The 17,869-nt window shown below is 34.6% G+C and overlaps 1 protein-coding gene across 2 annotated transcripts; it reads left to right on the top strand.

The window, feature by feature from the left end:
* The first annotated feature begins 4,480 nt into the window (after positions 1–4,480).
* LOC144438485 (ubiquitin-fold modifier 1) lies at positions 4,481–17,623 on the top strand. Of its 2 annotated transcripts, none has more exons than XM_078127522.1 (5): positions 4,481–4,484; positions 12,500–12,556; positions 14,627–14,684; positions 15,413–15,452; positions 15,943–17,623. In XM_078127522.1, coding segments are annotated over exons 1-5 (261 nt in total). In that variant the 5' UTR covers positions 4,481–4,482; the 3' UTR covers positions 16,047–17,623. The 2 variants fall into 2 exon arrangements, with proteins under 2 accessions (XP_077983648.1, XP_077983647.1); XM_078127521.1 differs by lacking the exon at positions 4,481–4,484 and adding an exon at positions 12,354–12,397.
* Positions 17,624–17,869: the final 246 nt, after the last annotated feature.

The following is a 17,869-nucleotide window of genomic DNA, read 5'->3' as shown; positions in this document are numbered from 1 at the left end:
GTAAGAGTTGAGTGAGTAAACCACTTTATGGCTATACCAATCTACTGACAATGTTAACTAGGATGATCTAAAATCACACAGCAACTGTGTATGATCATTATAATAGATAAAATGGTTACAGTGTACATGATCATGCATATACATTCTTTTCACTGTTTTAGCCAAGGTCTGGGAACCCCAGTAACAAAAGGATCAAAATCTGGTAAAACTTGCACAGATTTTCATTGAATGTACATTATTTTGTACCACACTTTTTGTAGCATCAAACAACGTAAAATGCCTGGGGAACTCAAGTGTATTTGTCTGCTTAATACCACACAGTACATTAATTTTCATAATTTTGACGGGGAACCCTGGCTGGCAACCTGGCTGCAGAATTCAGATAAGAGTATAAAGACCCTAGTTGTTTACCATTCATATCAGAAACACTGTGTTCTGACATGTATACATAGTTAAGGTACATGAACTCCAGCTTTATGAATACACAAAATAACACACAAACTCTGTGGGGGCGAGGAATATTGATGATTTTATACAAGATAAATTGAGACAGTTGGGGTATCTATGCCTAGGCAACTACTGTTGTAGAGATAAACAATGTGAAATTTGTAAATATACTCTGGATTTCTTTACTCCATTCCATTCTGATGTCCTTCAACGACTATTGGAATGAAAGTCCACTAAAAACACTTTTTTACAAAGACTCTTCCATAATTTTACACGTACTATCAGTTAGATGAGTAAAAAATCCTAGATAAAATATAGATGAAAATATATTTATGAATTGAAAACTATATGATTATGTATTATTCAAGTTCGTAATATTTACAAGAAACTTTTTTTCTGTACATGTTGAATACATTTAGCTGTTATTATGAAATGTATACATGTATATTATTTAGTTATCAATTCTTAAAAAGATGAAATTCAAAACATTGAAAGTAATGTAAAAATACAAAACTAGCTTTGGAATGCCAACTACTTTAACTTTGAAATCTAAGCTTGTGAAGCAAGCGATAAAAATATAAAAGTCCACAATTGAAATTCACTGCTATTAACATAATAGTAAACAGCATTTAGTAAACTCTAAAAGATAAAAATACAAAAATACATAATTTGAAAATCAGTTCATATTAATATTCATTGCTATATTTATTAATACCAATAAAGTGGTAAAATATACAAATCAAACATCTATAATTTCAAAACTGATTGTATTGCACTGATACCTACAAATGTATTAAATTGCCTATCACGACAACATTTCTTTGATGACAAGAAAATAATGGATTTGTATCTCTAAATATACGGTTAATGTTACATGTTACACGGTTTGTTCCTTTTTTGAAAAACTACAATTACATAAGCCAACAAGTTTTCCATCAGGTTGAGTACTTAAAAGGCATGCCAGTATTCACAGACAGCTGAGTAAACCAACCAGGTCTGTGTCTCTCTCTTTTTTAAAGAATGAGAAATGTCGAGTAAATCAACTGTATGTTGTAAAACCAACACTAGTGATAATTAAACGTTTAGTATACATCAAACAGCTACTATTTATACACAACCTACTCTGCGTTCAAAGGCTTGGGACTGTTATTTCTGATATTCCATTTAAGTTGTTTGATCAAAGAATGTTTCGGCTACACTCAATTTATTCTCCATTAGTGGTTTATTGATATCTGTGGTAAAAATGGTATTTCCAATTTGGAGCTTTCTGCCTGCCAAATACGTCTAAATGGCAACATTTCCTGCTCACTAGTTGCAATAATGCATCAATTTACAAGTGAAATATCAAGGGAAAACGTTCTCTATAGAAAGCATTGAATAATGTTAACAGTGTAATTATCCTGTTATTAAATCATAAAATGTTTCTTTTCAGAAGTCATTATTTTATCTTTTACTACTCTTTATCTAGACTAATGATATCTTTGTTAGGAATATTTAAACAGAGGAGTCAATATGGGTTTTAGTTAATCAAGTACTAACATTATAAATTAGATTACACATTTCAAATTAGCTTTTAAATTTCACACACTTTTATTTATTTTGGTACTCTTTTGATTATATGAATATAGGGGGAAAACCTTACTTACGTTTTTTTATGTATAAATTTCTAGAAATTCAACAATACTGTCTTGTTTTAGTAAACAAAACACATTTGAAAAAAGTTTGCCATTGCATATTTTATTAAAAAACCCCAGGAGCTGCAGTATTTTCAATCAATTTCGACTACAAAGAAATACATCTAACTTGTTGTACACAAAACAGTTCAAGCATATGATTGGTTGAATCGCCTAGTATACTAGTCATTGATGGTACTGAGTAAGCTGGCTTGATGTCCATGTGTAAACAGTCCAAGCATATGATTGGTTGAATCGCCAGCCATTGATGGTAATGAGTAAGCTGGCTTGATGGCCATGTGTAAACAGTTCAAGTATACTGATTGGTTGAATTGCCTCAATACAAGTCATTGATGGTACCTTGTAAACTGGCTTGATGTCCATGTGTAAACAATCATCAAAAATATCATTTATCCAGTATCTGTTTGTCTACAAATACTAAGTTTGCGAGAATACTCCTCCCTTTTGAGGTCTCAGTTAATATTACTTGGATTATGCACAAACTAAAACTATTGTTGTGACATGTTGATATAACTTAAGCTATTGAATTCATGGATATTGGCTTTATTGTACTCTCAATAGGGGGAGTGGGCAATTTCCGATGTCTTCCATGATTTTGCAGTGTACATTTTTTGTGACTTCCAATGTTGACACTATCTTGATTACAGGGTGATTAGATTCGCAATACTTATGCACCACTAGTATTACCCACTTGTGTAATCTACCTCATGCAACAACAGAGGTTTTAGCTCATGTCTATCTTAGTAAACCATGACCATGATTGCCAGAGTAGTACGTTTTGAACTAACTAAAAGAGGACTAAATTATGAAAAATATAGGTCAAGTTTTAAAATCAACAAACGTAGGAGACACTTACGTAAATAGTAACAACTGAGAGGGTGGAAATAAACTTGAGAACCCTACCACCATTTTATGAGTCATAATCACTTTATAATACACTTGTACTCAAAGATTGTCAAATTATTAACTTATGATTCTCATTTTGACAGATTGTTAATAATATTACTAGATCTCATGGACTTATTTGGAAGTGCATTTGGAAAGGAAGTGAGATGAATAACTAACATTTTCCGGAACTAATTTCCAGGCTACGGTGGTATGGATATTATTATATACCTTCAAAACAATATTTTACAACTTTGCAATAAGAACTTAATTTAAAGCTGCACTAACTGCAACTGGAACATTTTTTGAAACATTTTTTTTTTTTTTTTTTTTAGATATAATGACTTTATCGTAATATCGCACAACCTGAATAGTATTCAATCCTTGTGGGTAAATGTATTTGTGTAGCAGTAAACATGGTGCAATATTGCCAAAATAGTTAACATCGGAAAGATGATAGATCATATTGTTTAGCCACTAAGGGCACTATTTGGAAACAGATTCTCAACTTGCATGGGATCAGAAGTGTTATAAGTACTTTCTAGTCAGGGGTGAACAAATCCACTGGTCCAGGGTCCCAGACTAGCAATTTTTTTGGGCGGACCACACAAATGTTACCTTGTCTGGTCCGTCGGACCAGTACCTTACTGTTAATAACTGTGTTAAAAAGTCGTCTGAATATACAGATTCATAGGTAAGATTTAATGTTTCACATTAGCGGGACCTGGGGCCACTAATTCTTTCAGCAGGACCACTGGATTTTTTAAGGCACTGGTCCGGGGACCACCAGTTCACAAAATGATTTGTTCACCCCTGCTAGTATTTCATGATTAAAGTTGATGTCATTATCAGTTAGTTCAAAACGTACTACTCTGGCAATCATGGTCTTGGTTTACTAAGATAGACATGAGCTAAAACCTCTGTTGTTGCATAAGGTAGATTACACAAGTGGGTAATACTAGTGGTGCCTAAGTATTACGAATCTAATCACCCTGTAATCAAGATAGTGTCAACATTGGAAGTCACAAAAAATGTACAAAATCATGGAAGACATCGGAAATTGCCACTCCACCTATTGTGAATACAATAAAAACCAATGTCCATGAATTCAATAGCTATATCAACATGTCATGACAATAGTTTTAGTTTATGCATAATGCAAGTAATGTAAACTGAGACCTCAATTGCCAGGTAGTATTTCACTTCCACTGACATAATAATGGAACTCATGTAGTTGTTTACACACATTTTAGACTACTGCTTGTATGACTGACATCAATACCAGTAATTTCAACTCTCATTTTGCTCAAGCTTGGTTGTTCTCACACATGCACAGCAATTCTTTAAATAATGCAGAGATAATAATGAAATAGTGGTTGCAGAGTGGGTATATGTGAAATATGACATATTCAAAGGTTGAATAGATGGTCAGATAATAATGCCAAATTTGGTCAAAATGTGAAAGAATGGAAGCAGAAAATTTATATTTCAGCTAAAAATAAGCCATTCATTATAGTTACATAGGCATGGGAGAGTTTACGGGTACAAAAAGGTAGTGTACATTTAAACTAAAGAATGTGATATTTTATCATTGAACACTTCAATAAACTATTTTCAATTATTTTCTTATACATTGTTTGCTTTTTCTCTGGTTGCTCCTAATTTGACAGCCATGAGACCAAACTGTTTGGAATAAGTCAACGACACTATTATTCCTAAAAGTTTCAATTTCAGACAAAACAATCTGAACTGTAAATTAATTAAAACAAACAGAGAGTTCAAAATAAACCAGCCAGAAATTAACAATAATCCCTGCAATACACAGTTCTGCCTGTGACTACCAAACTTTGTGTTTGTTCTACAGAGAGCTGGTAATAAAGGAAATCAACAGATTACAGGTGAATTTCAGTGTAAAATATGATTACCTTGAGCAACATGTAAATATATAATGTAGGTGAATACAAGTCTCTTATGGTAGTCAATTGATTATTCCCTTACATATCTGCACTGGGCAATGTACCCTACAGTGGACCATGTACACTTCCATGAATGGACTGATGAAGGGAACACATGTACTCTTAGCCTGTTCTTTACTCACCGAACATGGTATAAAATGCCATCCTGAGACACAAGCATTTGGATATCCCCTAAAGATACAGCTTGACCCACCAAACTCATTCCTTATTTATTAATTAAATTTAGACTAAAAAAAACAACATGTGTCTGAAGATGTTACATTGATATGCACACTACTGATAGATAATCTGCATTTAACTGAACCGATCCATTGCAATGAGGTATTAATGGTAAACCATACCAAATCAATACCAGTCATTGTTACACCACCAATAAGGATCTCTACACACAATAGCTACGCAATCCATTCATTGATCTCGTAAGAGGATTACTCACCAGAAAATCCAGTAAATAATTCAACCAAATCCAAGAGACAGACGTCCAACAGTGTAATGTTTTTTGCTACTGATGGTTGTATGTCAACCCTACCAAAGTTCTTTTAACTATAAAATCAAGGTCTAATGAACCAGGAACTAACTCAAAACTCAATTAATTTTCCTGGCTGTCCTTCTATCAATCTTATCTGGTTTCTTCTTCTGATCTTACACATCATGGCTAATACGTATAATGAAAATAAACATAGTCTCTGCTGTGCTGCTGTGTACCTAGAGTCTGATTAACAGCAGACAGATATGAGGTCGGACGGAGACGTGTTCCTGTCAAGGGTATACAAGGTAGATGTAGGTAAAACCTACCTGAGAATACCGAGTTTAATATTATATACCCAGGTATTCTGGTAGGACTGCCTACAAAATTTGAATATAGACACCTGTACTGTGCATATTATCACTCCCTTCTTATTCTTTTCCTACTCTTGTTTTTATGAAAACTTGACAATGTCGCAATGTATTATATTGAACACCTGCTAACTATCTACTGGTATATTTTATCCTATAATTTAAATGAGAACACCTGTTGTTTACAAGATCCGATAAGACATCTACTGTTTACAAGTGTTTTGAGTCATTATAGACATAATATTTGAATACTTCATCTTTATCAATTGTTTGTACATTAAGAAGAAAATAGCTGCAAACTTCATAACGATTAAAAAGTTGAAGATACAGTTTAAGTGTACTGATGTATGAGCCAGTTGGTCTTTTCAATGCATTCAAATCAGATGTACATCATACAGTTAAAGATAGCTTACAACTATAGTATACTGTCAAAGTGATCAACATACCTTTAAATGCCAGTTTCAGTACTCTGTCATACATAAAGTTCTCAGCATCACTTTTATCATGATAACGTTCCACTTTGTTGAAATACAGTTAACTACATGAATTACCACTCAGCTTCTCAACCACAGGCTTTAAACATACATACATATATCTCAATACTGTATTTTGTTTTTCCAGTTCCACTGGCAACACAGTAGAAGACCTTCCACAGTTTGAAATTTTCCCTTTCAATTGATATTTAAATTTACTAATAAAAGAAACTTTTCTCCCCCACTGGGTTAATCTAATTGGTGTTTTGTTATCAATGTCCTATTCAAAAACCTCACAGTCATTTGGGGTAATGAATCAATCATTTCCTTCAGGCAAGGCAGACAGATCCATCATACCGCAGGACAAATTACCTGAGTTGCAGAATTATGGTCATCATTCAAATTCAAAAAAAATCCTGAAGTAATTCAAGTATACAGAAAATTATAACTTAGCCAGTAACTTTTACATTTTATGCCATCATTTTGTCAGTTTTATATTTTTTTTTTTTTTATATTCAATGTGTTATCTTCGACTTTCCCTGTCATCCCTTTCAACTAAATGGTTTGAACCATTATAAATCTAAACAGTATCATGTCAGATCAACAGTTTTTATTTCTAATTTTGTCAATGAAGCTGCAACAAAAGTTGTGATGAAACTTATGCTAATTTTACAGTAATTAATGTTAACTACAGTAGCATGATTAACATTAACAATGAAGTCACAGTAACTACCTGGCTATTTACATAAGTACTGTCAGTAATTATTTGAATAGATGAACACACATTCTATACTATTGCTATTTGCATTGCAGTGCAATATCAAAAACATTTCTGCATATCTGTCATGCATATCAATGAATCATGTAAGACATCGTGTGAATGCATATTTCTAGTTGAATTTTTAATGAAATTTGCTGTTTTACATTTATAATATATGTAATAAATGATACAAAACTCATGATGCATAAATGTTAGTGTGAAGTTATAATACCTGTGGTGTTTTCTGACCTTTTACAAGGAAAGAAAGTGAAATATTATATATGGGGACTGCAGACAACATTGCAAGCACTTGTGCAAATATCTAAGTACTTGCACTTTCACTTGCTTGAATCATGGGGTTCTGTCACCATATGAATATAACAACTGGTACAAAATGCCTTTCTTTTTTTTCTACAGCAAGACTAGATCAACAGTTTATTGGTACATAATTAGTTATTGAAGATAAATATGAATGATGAAGGCATATGTTAATTCGACATACAAGAGCTAATTTGCATGCAAAAGCTAATTTGCTTACAAAACTAATTTGCATACATAAGCTAATTTGCTTACAAAACTAATTTGCATACAAACGCTAATTTGCATACATACACATGTATCTTGAAATATCTCCCATGTAGTCATGGGGAGTTGTTGACAACCTGTTGAATTGATCTTTTCCCACTACTATGTTAAATTACTGATAGTCAAAGTTTATGTAATGATTTAATGGTGAAATTTACTTAGAATTATAAAGCTGGGTTGACTGGCAGCCCAATGGTGATTCCAATCTTTTCCAAGGACTTCCATCATCCCAGCCAAAGGGAATAGCTTTAGGCCTCTAAAGAAAAAAGTTTTATTGTGCCAATACTACCATATAGGTGCAACTCAAACCGAATTCATTTTCCCAAAGTATTTTCTCACTGTGTGAATTCAATACATCATCAATCTGCAAAACCTTCCCAAAGAATGAGACTGTTCACAGATATAAATCCTTTTGCACAATTCAAGTACCAGTAATCACTATTCGTTTCCCATTGCATAACTACAGTACTGTACACGGTATTGTGATGGAATTAAAACTTGCACAGAAAGTGAGAGAAAGAGACAGAGAAAACCATTCTCCATGCTATAACTTACAATTAACAATGTACATTGTTCAAGGCAAATGACAAGTTTGACACCCTATTGTAACTTGAAGAACCTATCTGTCTAGTCAACATACTGCAATTCATTGTTGGCCTGCAGATGAGAAGCTGCAAAACTTTCAATAAAAAAAGTTTACTCCATTGAAGACAAGGCTGGAGGGGTACCACAGTCAGTGATGTATTTGAGCAATGCCTTCCAAGTAACAATTCTAGGAAAGTGGATGCTAAATTCACTTTTCAGTTTTGCATTTGATAATTTGTAAATGGAAGATACTTTATCTTACTAATAATACAGTTTGAAAAATGCCATGGTTCAATATGTCTACTTACTTCTATCAAGTTTGTATGAGTATAAGTTATAACCATTAATATTTTCATTTCAGTGCATGCCAAACAGTGACTGAACACACACAAATCCTCTGAAAGTACTTATTTTCAAGGACACACACGTGTGTCTGTGTCTGTGTGCATCTGCAGGTGTATTGTACATGTGCATGTATAATGTGCGTGCGTGCGTGTGTTTGTGTGTGTGTGTGTGTGTGTGTGTGTGTGTGTGTGTATGTGTGTGTCCACAGATACAAAACTTGAGTACACTAGAGTTGCCATCATCGTTTTCAGCCTGTCTTAGGCAGGGTAAAAGCAATGATGGCAAAGTACTAAATAGCCTCTCCAATGCCCTTCTCCCCAACCTCAGATACATGGTACACAGCATTGGAATGAAGGCAGGTCTGCATTTTAGCAAACATTTACAAGAGTAATGCCATAATCTACAGATTTCCAATTCACACTTTCTATCACATACTGGAGGGCCAACTAATTATAAATTTAATACCTTGGGGAAATTGAACAGGCTTTATTTACTTCCAACCAACAAACATAGACAGGAACTAAATAGAACAAAATTTGTGAATTCAAACATTACAGGTGTGTGTTTACCAAATGTGGACTGTCAAAAAAATAACAGGATGTCAAGAGAAATCTAGAGAAGTCAATGGCATGCAAAATTAGATGAATGGTGGGTAAGTCAACAACATGTGTAGGACACCCTTCAGGTCTTTATTCTATTATTTGTTAATTAGTTTTGCATTACATGCAACTATTGACACATTAATTTGTTTAGTTGTTGACTTTTAACACCAATGGGTGGAGGCTATGTACCTATGTTGGAGTACAGACTGACAAATATTTAAACTGTGGTTAAGATAGAGACACAATGCTACACTTACAAGTATCCAAACTGTACAAACAAATGGCTCTATTGGTTTTCCAAAACACAGACAGTGGTAAATAGATACAAGGGGAAATGTTGATTGAATTTGCTCAGGTGATAAAATGGCATGAATAAAATTGTTTTAATATCACTATGAATATATATTTTGAAAATTACACATCTCGATCTCAGAACTTTTCAAATTACATGTTGCATGTAACAATCCTCTTGAAATCTTATTCTCAGTGCTGGGATGGGAAGTTTAGCTCAATAGATCTCTCCCTTTGACAATATTTTCAGTGTCAGTATGTTGAAGAAGCAATAACTAGTATATAACTGGAATTTTCTCAAAATTTAATACTACCTATGACATTCTTACGGGTGTCACTCTTTGCAAAATGACAAAAGCAAAAAATAAAGTACATAAAAATAACCAAAATTGATATAAAATCGCTGGTGTACGTGTATGTTTAATTTATCCGAGTTTGGTAACTGATCATACATGAACAACACCAGTTGTGTTTCAGGAGACTGGTCTAAATCTGCTGTTGTCAAGTCCCGTCGTACTTGCACATACACCAGGTGTTGGGATGGAATGAGGAAATTCGCTTATTTCGTTTATGAGACAACCTAAAACATTTCACTATACTATACACTCTGACATGACAGACATAATATGATAAAATCTGTTCTGTTCGCCGCATGGCCACAGTACACGTACTACATGTACAGGCGTACATTTGAACTTATGCCACACCCACACCCCCACCTCTCCTCTACCCAAGCCCGTCTAGACTTACCAGTATCCATGTCCGTTCTTACGATAAACATAAGGTGTTCAACACTCTGAATCGAAATTTTCTTGTGAAGTGGAGCAAAAGTTAACTTTATGCGAAATAACGTGTTAACGTTCACGTGTACGTGTTGTTACTAATGTTAGTGCTACTCACTTGTTTGGACGTTTGACTTCAAATTCTCGCTGAATTATTTCATTGAACACCGGTTCTTTCTTCTTCCTGTCTATCATTTGATGCGCTTGAGTATATCCTAACTGGTTACATATAGCAAAAGAGCAAAACAAACCTTAACAAGTGAAGATATACTTATTTTTTTCTTCCTATTTTTTCCACGGACGTTCGAAAGTTCGCTCGCAAGTTCGATAGCCGCAGCGCGATCACCTGATTGTGATGTCGCAATATGGTAAGTACTTGAAGAACAATGTCGTAAAATATTCTACGTCAATTTTCATTGTAACTTACCGAAAAATTACCAGATTTTTGGCAGAATGAATAGCTAAGAATCTGATTTCTCTCTTTGTATGGTATGGTATTTTTCTATCGTTCTTCTAGAAGTATTGAAAAAGTTACACAGTGCAAAAGAAACTCGCGCCCTCAGCGGTTGTCTACCGCATGGTATACCACATTTACACGAAAACATAACGCCACGAAAGTAAGATATAGTTGTTGGAGTTCAAGATTAGTAGTCCCACTAGACACAGGGAATTTTTCTGTAGTATTTAAAGATCCCACCACATTTATAGTTTTTAAAGTCATTTGTTTCCCACTATTACCACCACCACCACCACCACAGTGAGTCAAAAAGGTATTAGAACACCCTAAATTACAATTACATAATATAGTTTTTCATTTCAGTATCAATGCCTATCTTTGGATCTATTTGGCATAATATATCTTGCCATGCTGTTCTGTTGCCCTCATCTAGTTCTCTTCTACTCACGCACACCACAACTAACAATTCAGTGCAATGGTAGGATCTGAAACTGGTGGCAGCGGGTGGGATTATGCCAAAATCACAAAATAAAAAGTTAGTTAAAACCTGAGTAAAAGTGAAATTTGACATTCCCCTAATTTCCTTTTTGTAAAATATGGCCCTCCACCGACGACTGAATTTGAAAAAAACATGACCCCTCCCATTCCCCGGCCATCCCCTTGTAATTAGTGAAGGCTCCCTAAACATCTACAACTTGCACATGTTTTTTCCTATTTTTTTTCTTCATTTTATTGTAAAGAGAGACAACGATTTTGGTATGGACTTCATAAAGAAAAAATCACCTACTCATCGATTTGAGTAAGATAGATTCCTATTTATAAACAGTCATGGAGTAAATATGCTACCTATATCAAGGCCTACATTAAAATAAACCTGCAAATATTATATGGAGTCCGTCATGGATCCTTGGTTTCATGGTATATATCCTCTATTCAAGGCAAATTTCCTATAAATGTATTTGTGCAGAGCGCGATGGCATCCATATGTCTGTATTAAATATAGACTGTAGAGCTCAGGAGTGTTACCCGGGGAGTGTTGTCAGGATGAATTCTTCATTTGTTTTCAAAACTTTATAGTTATCAGTATATTTTGTGTAATTTCATTTTACATTAAATAATATCGTCCTTTATCTTAGTCGTTTTGGAGGCAATTTTACTTCAAGGGTCTTCAGATTTTCAACAACTATCTAGGCATGATGTCATTACTTTAAATTTAGACAAAAATGCGTAATAATAGTATTAGTAGGGAACTGTAAGAAAAGGGGGACTGTGCTCTACAATGTTCTACATCGCTAACAATGACTGTAAATGTAATCATACATCACAAACTGATACACTGAGTAAACAGTAAATGTCTATTATCTCTTAAAACTCAGAAAAGTGTCATTTACTTAGCGAACATTTCCAGATATGGCAGTATAAATTTTTTTTTTGACTTTGGTTTATTCAGTGATTCAGGTGACTGGGTATCCGAATCGAATATAATAAATTCATGCAGTAGACAAGATCACGGAAGATTTGTCGTAGAGGGCGCCCAGAGAGACGCCTTCCAATAATTATTTTGATACTGAGTTACCCATACCTTTATTTGTTTTCTCTTGCTAGGGAGACAGTGTTAAAGGTTACTACGCATGCGTATTTTTTCGTCCTCTGTAAAGTCAACGAAGCCGGTCAAAATGTACTTCCTGTTTTACCATATTTTGTGTTATTTTGTCGCGTTTATTGACTTTTCTTTCGTTAATAAACGTGAACTAATGACTCTATGATTCTTTACTTACAGGTCTAAGGTGACGTTCAAGATTACGCTTACCTCGGATCCGAAACTCCCATTCAAAGTGTAAGTGATACAATTGTGAATACGTTTGCCCTGCTTGTATGAATACACTATGTCATTATGTTGATTTCGCAATCAGCATTTTTCAGTTGTTCCCTGTCAAACCTTTTCACTGATTTTCAGCTATTAATCAGAGTTAGATACCATAGCAGTATCACCACATTATCACGATGTCTTGATATTGTCAATGAACGGTACCCCAGAGTCATTGTGGCTGTGGAACTGAAACCATCTCCACAATCATCCCCATACTGTATGAGTGTATCTTGTTTACTCGTCTGGATAACCAGACTGTGTTTTCTAACCCTAACCACAGTCTGTGAGTGAAGGTATAAATCGTAACGATACTGTATAGGAACTAGACTATATATATAAATCATAACGATAATGTATAGGAACTAGACTACTTGTTTACCAGCTCACAGCTCAAAGTTGTATATATATATATATATATATATATATATATATATATATATATATATATATATATATATATATATATATATATTTAGGCCGAGTCTCCTTACAGGCGCCAGTCACCAGCACGTCGTGCTGTACCCGGCGGCTGTCACTAGCATGCTGTGACTTTTGACCCAGGCTTTTGACGTCCCTTATGACGTGTTTCGGCATCAAATACACGTTCTTATTACCTTTGATATTGATTGCGCAAACATTATATCAGTTCTCAAAACATATGTGTGATAGCTCATGTTTTTTCCACCAACCTGGCATACACACGTACACCATCACGTTAAAGTTATGGCCGCATGTATGATGTATGATGTAGTATGTAGAACACGATCCATCAGTGTGCAACGGGTAAAGGTAATTAATCTAATAAAAACCTAAAGTTTGTTGTATCAATAACATTCATTATTGTGAAACTGGCCAGAATATTGAAATAAGATGGTACACTATACTGTCAGCATGAGCAAAATAGCTTTAGGAAGAAAAACATGGGGAAAAGTGAACGCGTATTTCCAATGGGTCAGTGGTACTTCTACTACTACAAGTGCATATGTCGACGTGTTGTTCTCACATAGACGTGTTGTTCTCAACTTGTCATGGTACATGTGTACTCATACCACTAAAAGATTGTATACGAATGTAAAAGAATGTACGATGAAGTAAACTGAATCTTTACAACAACAATAGCAATGTTACAAAGCGATACAGAACAACTAGTCTGGTTAAGGTTGAAACATATATCGGTGAACGTTATGTAACCACAGCCCTGTCATGTCAGTTTCACGCTTGCTCATGATTTAGTCATTTTTGGAAAGTTCTGTGTATCCAGGGTACGAAGGCAATCATTTTCAAAGGTAACCAGAGCGTGTTTTTCAATACACATTAAATTGATTCCGTAAAAATCCAGAACCTGTCATGAGCACCTTATGCTGCTGACAGGCACCGGTCACGAGACACTCCGATAATATACATGTATTTATTATTATCAACCTGAACTCTACAAGTAATTACTATCTTGAACTCTGCAAAAAAAATTGGACTTTGTCGTGTGATGAACACTCAGACCATGAACTGATTCACACACTCTTTGTTACTAAATGTATGTTTTGGTGATTGATTTTTTTGTGTGGACAATTTGACATTGATTATCTCATAGGTAGTCTAGTTCCTATACAGTATTGTTACGATTTATACCTTCACTGACTGTGGTTAGTGTTAGAAACCACAGTCTGGTGATCCAGACTAGCTCATAGGCTATTAGCCTTTTTTAGCTGTAATATGATACACAGAACTGCCCTATATAAAGAGGATTATGGCTAATCTATGCAAATGCGGGACATTCAAACTGCTGTACAGAGCACTAGCTTCTGGGTCTTGTTTTTCAGCATTTTTTCTGTGCTCCGAGAAACACACAGGTAATGGCTGTTGTGTACCTTGCATGGGGGGTTGGGGTTGGGGTTTCAAGTGACAGAATCGAGTCACAGTCCCACACTCGCCATGCAAGCAGGCCTAACACGAAGGCAAAGAGGATTCAGAAATATTTCCAAGAACTCGCCTCTTATTTTATGCTTTATTGTTGAACTATTCCATTTATTTCAACTACAGATTGAGTGTTCCTGAAAGTACTCCATTTACAGCTGTGTTGAAATTTGCAGCAGAAGAGGTAGGTACTGGAATTTTATTGTATCATAGCGAAAAAAAAAATTATTGATAATTGAAATGATAATAATTGCATTTGTAAATTGAATTTTATTTTTAAGTGTTTATATGAAAACTTTGGACAAAGACTTGTTAGGATATGAATATGTATATTATACATGTAGTGTGTATATTTTAGACTATAATACAAAGACTGTTGTTTAGTTATTATCGCAGGCACAGACCTGACCTATAATGGCATAACAGTCCTTTAACTTCCATAACTCCCTGGTGACAAGCATACAATCTCATCAACCTGTGTGATCCTCATTTATACAGCATGGTTGACTAGGGTATGATGAAATTGGCTTGAAATCAGTAAATTGTCGGTTTTAGGCTTGCCTTGCCACTGCTATTTGTTTCTGAATGGGTGAAGTCCCTAGACAAGATTTAAAACATTATTGTACCCCAGTCAACCTAGCTGTATAAGTGGGTACCTGGTAGGATATAGGTTGCAATGTCAATGCTTTAATCCTAAAGCAAGCTGCAATGGAATGTATGCTCAACAGGAAATAAAATATAAAGGACAGCTGGTGCATTATAGGACCATGCCAGGGTAAGAATTGTAAAGTGCTTTGAACACTGTGGAAAATTGCTAAATAAATGTTATAATAACTGTAGGGAGAGATTCTCAATAGATTTCTTTGATTTGACTTGTATTTTAATGTATTTATTCTTCTATAATGTTTGTAGTTTAGAGAAACAGCTGCAACAAGTGCCATAATTACTAATGGTAAGTACAAATGCTGCAAGATACTTATAAAGTTACAATGAAAATACAACATCCTCACACATTTATTTCAAAAAGTTATGTAATTCAGCTAGATAAAGTCATTAATTTAGCACAGTTTCAATGCACTCCTGCTGGAGTCCAAGCTGGCATGACAGAGTTTTCAAAGTAATGCAGTGTTATTCCTCTAACATACATGGCTCATAGAACAATAATGTGATTGACATCTTGAGCCAAAAATTAATTGTCTCAAGTTGGGTGACTGTTAAGATGCTATTTTGATTTCATCTTGAATGCTTTGTGTGTAGTTTTCATGTCAATAAAATGAGTTCATAAATTTCAAGAGGGCTCCACACATTACTTCCTTGATCAGAACACTGCCTGATTAATGTAGCCATTCCAGAAATGCATGCTACCTTTCTTTAGTTTTGCAGACATTAGGCTGCTGGCCACTCTGTCAGATATTTACATGAAACTTGGTTTATTTTCACAGATGGCATTGGAATCAACCCATCACAGAGTGCAGGGAATGTATTTTTAAAGCATGGATCCGAACTTCGACTCATACCCAGGGATAGAGTCGGTACACACCAATAGGATAGATATTAAAGAATAGATTTAGACACATCATTTCAAAGTGCAACAATGGATCTTTCACCAACCTCCCAGATTGATAATTCTTTGGGTCCAGAGTCACGGAGTGTGAAGAACAAGATGGACAACTTTGAGACTTGATAAAATTACGTAGACTGGTTATGTAGACTATGGATATTTTTAAAATGTAGACACTTCTGTAGTGATAGAGATGTAGTTGCTATGATGCTTCAGAATGTCCTGCAAGATTTAGCATTGTATGAATTGGATTTGCTAGTACTTACTGTGCTACACTTCTTGATATGTATGCTGACAATGCTAAACTAACATTCATTTCACAGAAGGAGGAAAATAGAATAATCTATAGTGATGCTTTATTTATGGCTTGATCAATTTTACAACTCACGAGACCATACTAACAAACAAGCCATATATATTTGAAAGTCTGGTTGTTGTTTTTCACCATAATCCAAATTTTGTAGATTGTAAAAGATAGTTATGGATGGTGCTTCTTTAACAGTTGATGTGATACTGTGCATAAATAATATCAGCATGAATCATACAATTTTATCCCATACTATACTGTGTATAGTACAGTTTGTATCAGAACACCACCCATGACTGTTGTACAATCGATGATCAAAGAGGGTTTTCGGATAAATCAAAGTTGGTGAAAAAGAAGGCCTTGAATTACATCTTTTTGTCATAATATTCAAGTATTTCTTTGTTAGCTCCATATTTATGTTTTCGATTACAGGGTGTCCAACACATATTTTTATCTGGACAGGCTTATCTACAAACCACTATTAAAAGTGTTAGTCAGTACACAGTCAGTGATAGAGGGACTGTGGTCACAATCTCTTAAAAAGGGTTATTCAGTTTAAAAAACATAAATGCAATTAAAACTTTTCCATGCTTTTAATGCACAAAAATGAGTTGATATGAAGTATGATGGAAAGATACAGGTGATGCTATGCAAACATTGTATGCTTTGTTGATGACAACAGTCAGACTCCTAAGGCCTAAAAAAAATTGTGTGGTTCTGATTACGCTCAATCTTAGAATAGGTGGCACTGGGGTAGGTAGCTTTAAAAAAAAAAAATTCCCATGTGTGAGTGTCTAGTTCAGGTTGTAATGTTTTCCATATGGTCTCTGTGTTATTGGTTTCTTCCCATCAGATGTACAGCCATTACATATTGGAAGAACAGTTTTATATTGTCTTTTTAAGTTGATGGCAGTTTCTGCATCCACTATTTCTCATGAGACTTTGCAATTTTCATGATTTTATTATGTTTTTCTCAAATACATTAAAACAAATTTAGGGTAGGCAGTGAAAACTAAGTGGGGTAAGGTAACAGGAACCAAACAATTATTTTTTAGGTGTAACCAAAGACATGAAAAGAACTGATACACAGTGAATTGGAAATGATATTTTGGTTATGTAATATTTGCAACTAAATCATAGACTGCGGTATCAGGTTAGGTAATGGAAAGATCCATTGTTGTACCAAAGTTATAACTTTCATATTATTTATGTCTCCTACACTACAGTGTGAGGAGATCTTTTAAATAAATCAAAGCAGATAAATCAACACAGAATAGGGTAGTTTTTGTCATACCAGTGTGAAGTGTTGTTAAAAGCAATTTATACCATTGATGATGATCTGAGAGATAATCACCTCGTCTCTAGATAATTTGAAGCTTTCCATCATGTGAAAGATTCAAAGGTTTATGTGGGCAAAATGCCTGTTGTTTCTTTGTTTGTTGTACATGTGTGTGTGTTGTTTGTTTGTGTATGCACATGTGTGTGCATGCATGCATGTATG

The sequence above is a fragment of the Glandiceps talaboti genome, chromosome 8 (assembly GCF_964340395.1).
Source record: "Glandiceps talaboti chromosome 8, keGlaTala1.1, whole genome shotgun sequence".
In the NCBI taxonomy this organism is placed as follows: domain Eukaryota; kingdom Metazoa; phylum Hemichordata; class Enteropneusta; family Spengelidae; genus Glandiceps; species Glandiceps talaboti.
Note: the sequence above shows the minus strand (reverse complement) of the source record. Positions and strands in the feature narration are given on the sequence as shown.

What these genes read in the sequence shown, in the direction of transcription:
- LOC144438485 (XM_078127522.1), top strand. An exon ending in CCGAAACTCCCATTCAAAGT is followed by an intron (nt 12,557 to 14,626) that starts GTAAGTGATACA and finishes TTTCAACTACAG; the next exon opens with ATTGAGTGTTCCTGAAAGTA. An exon ending in TGAAATTTGCAGCAGAAGAG is followed by an intron (nt 14,685 to 15,412) that starts GTAGGTACTGGA and finishes TAATGTTTGTAG; the next exon opens with TTTAGAGAAACAGCTGCAAC.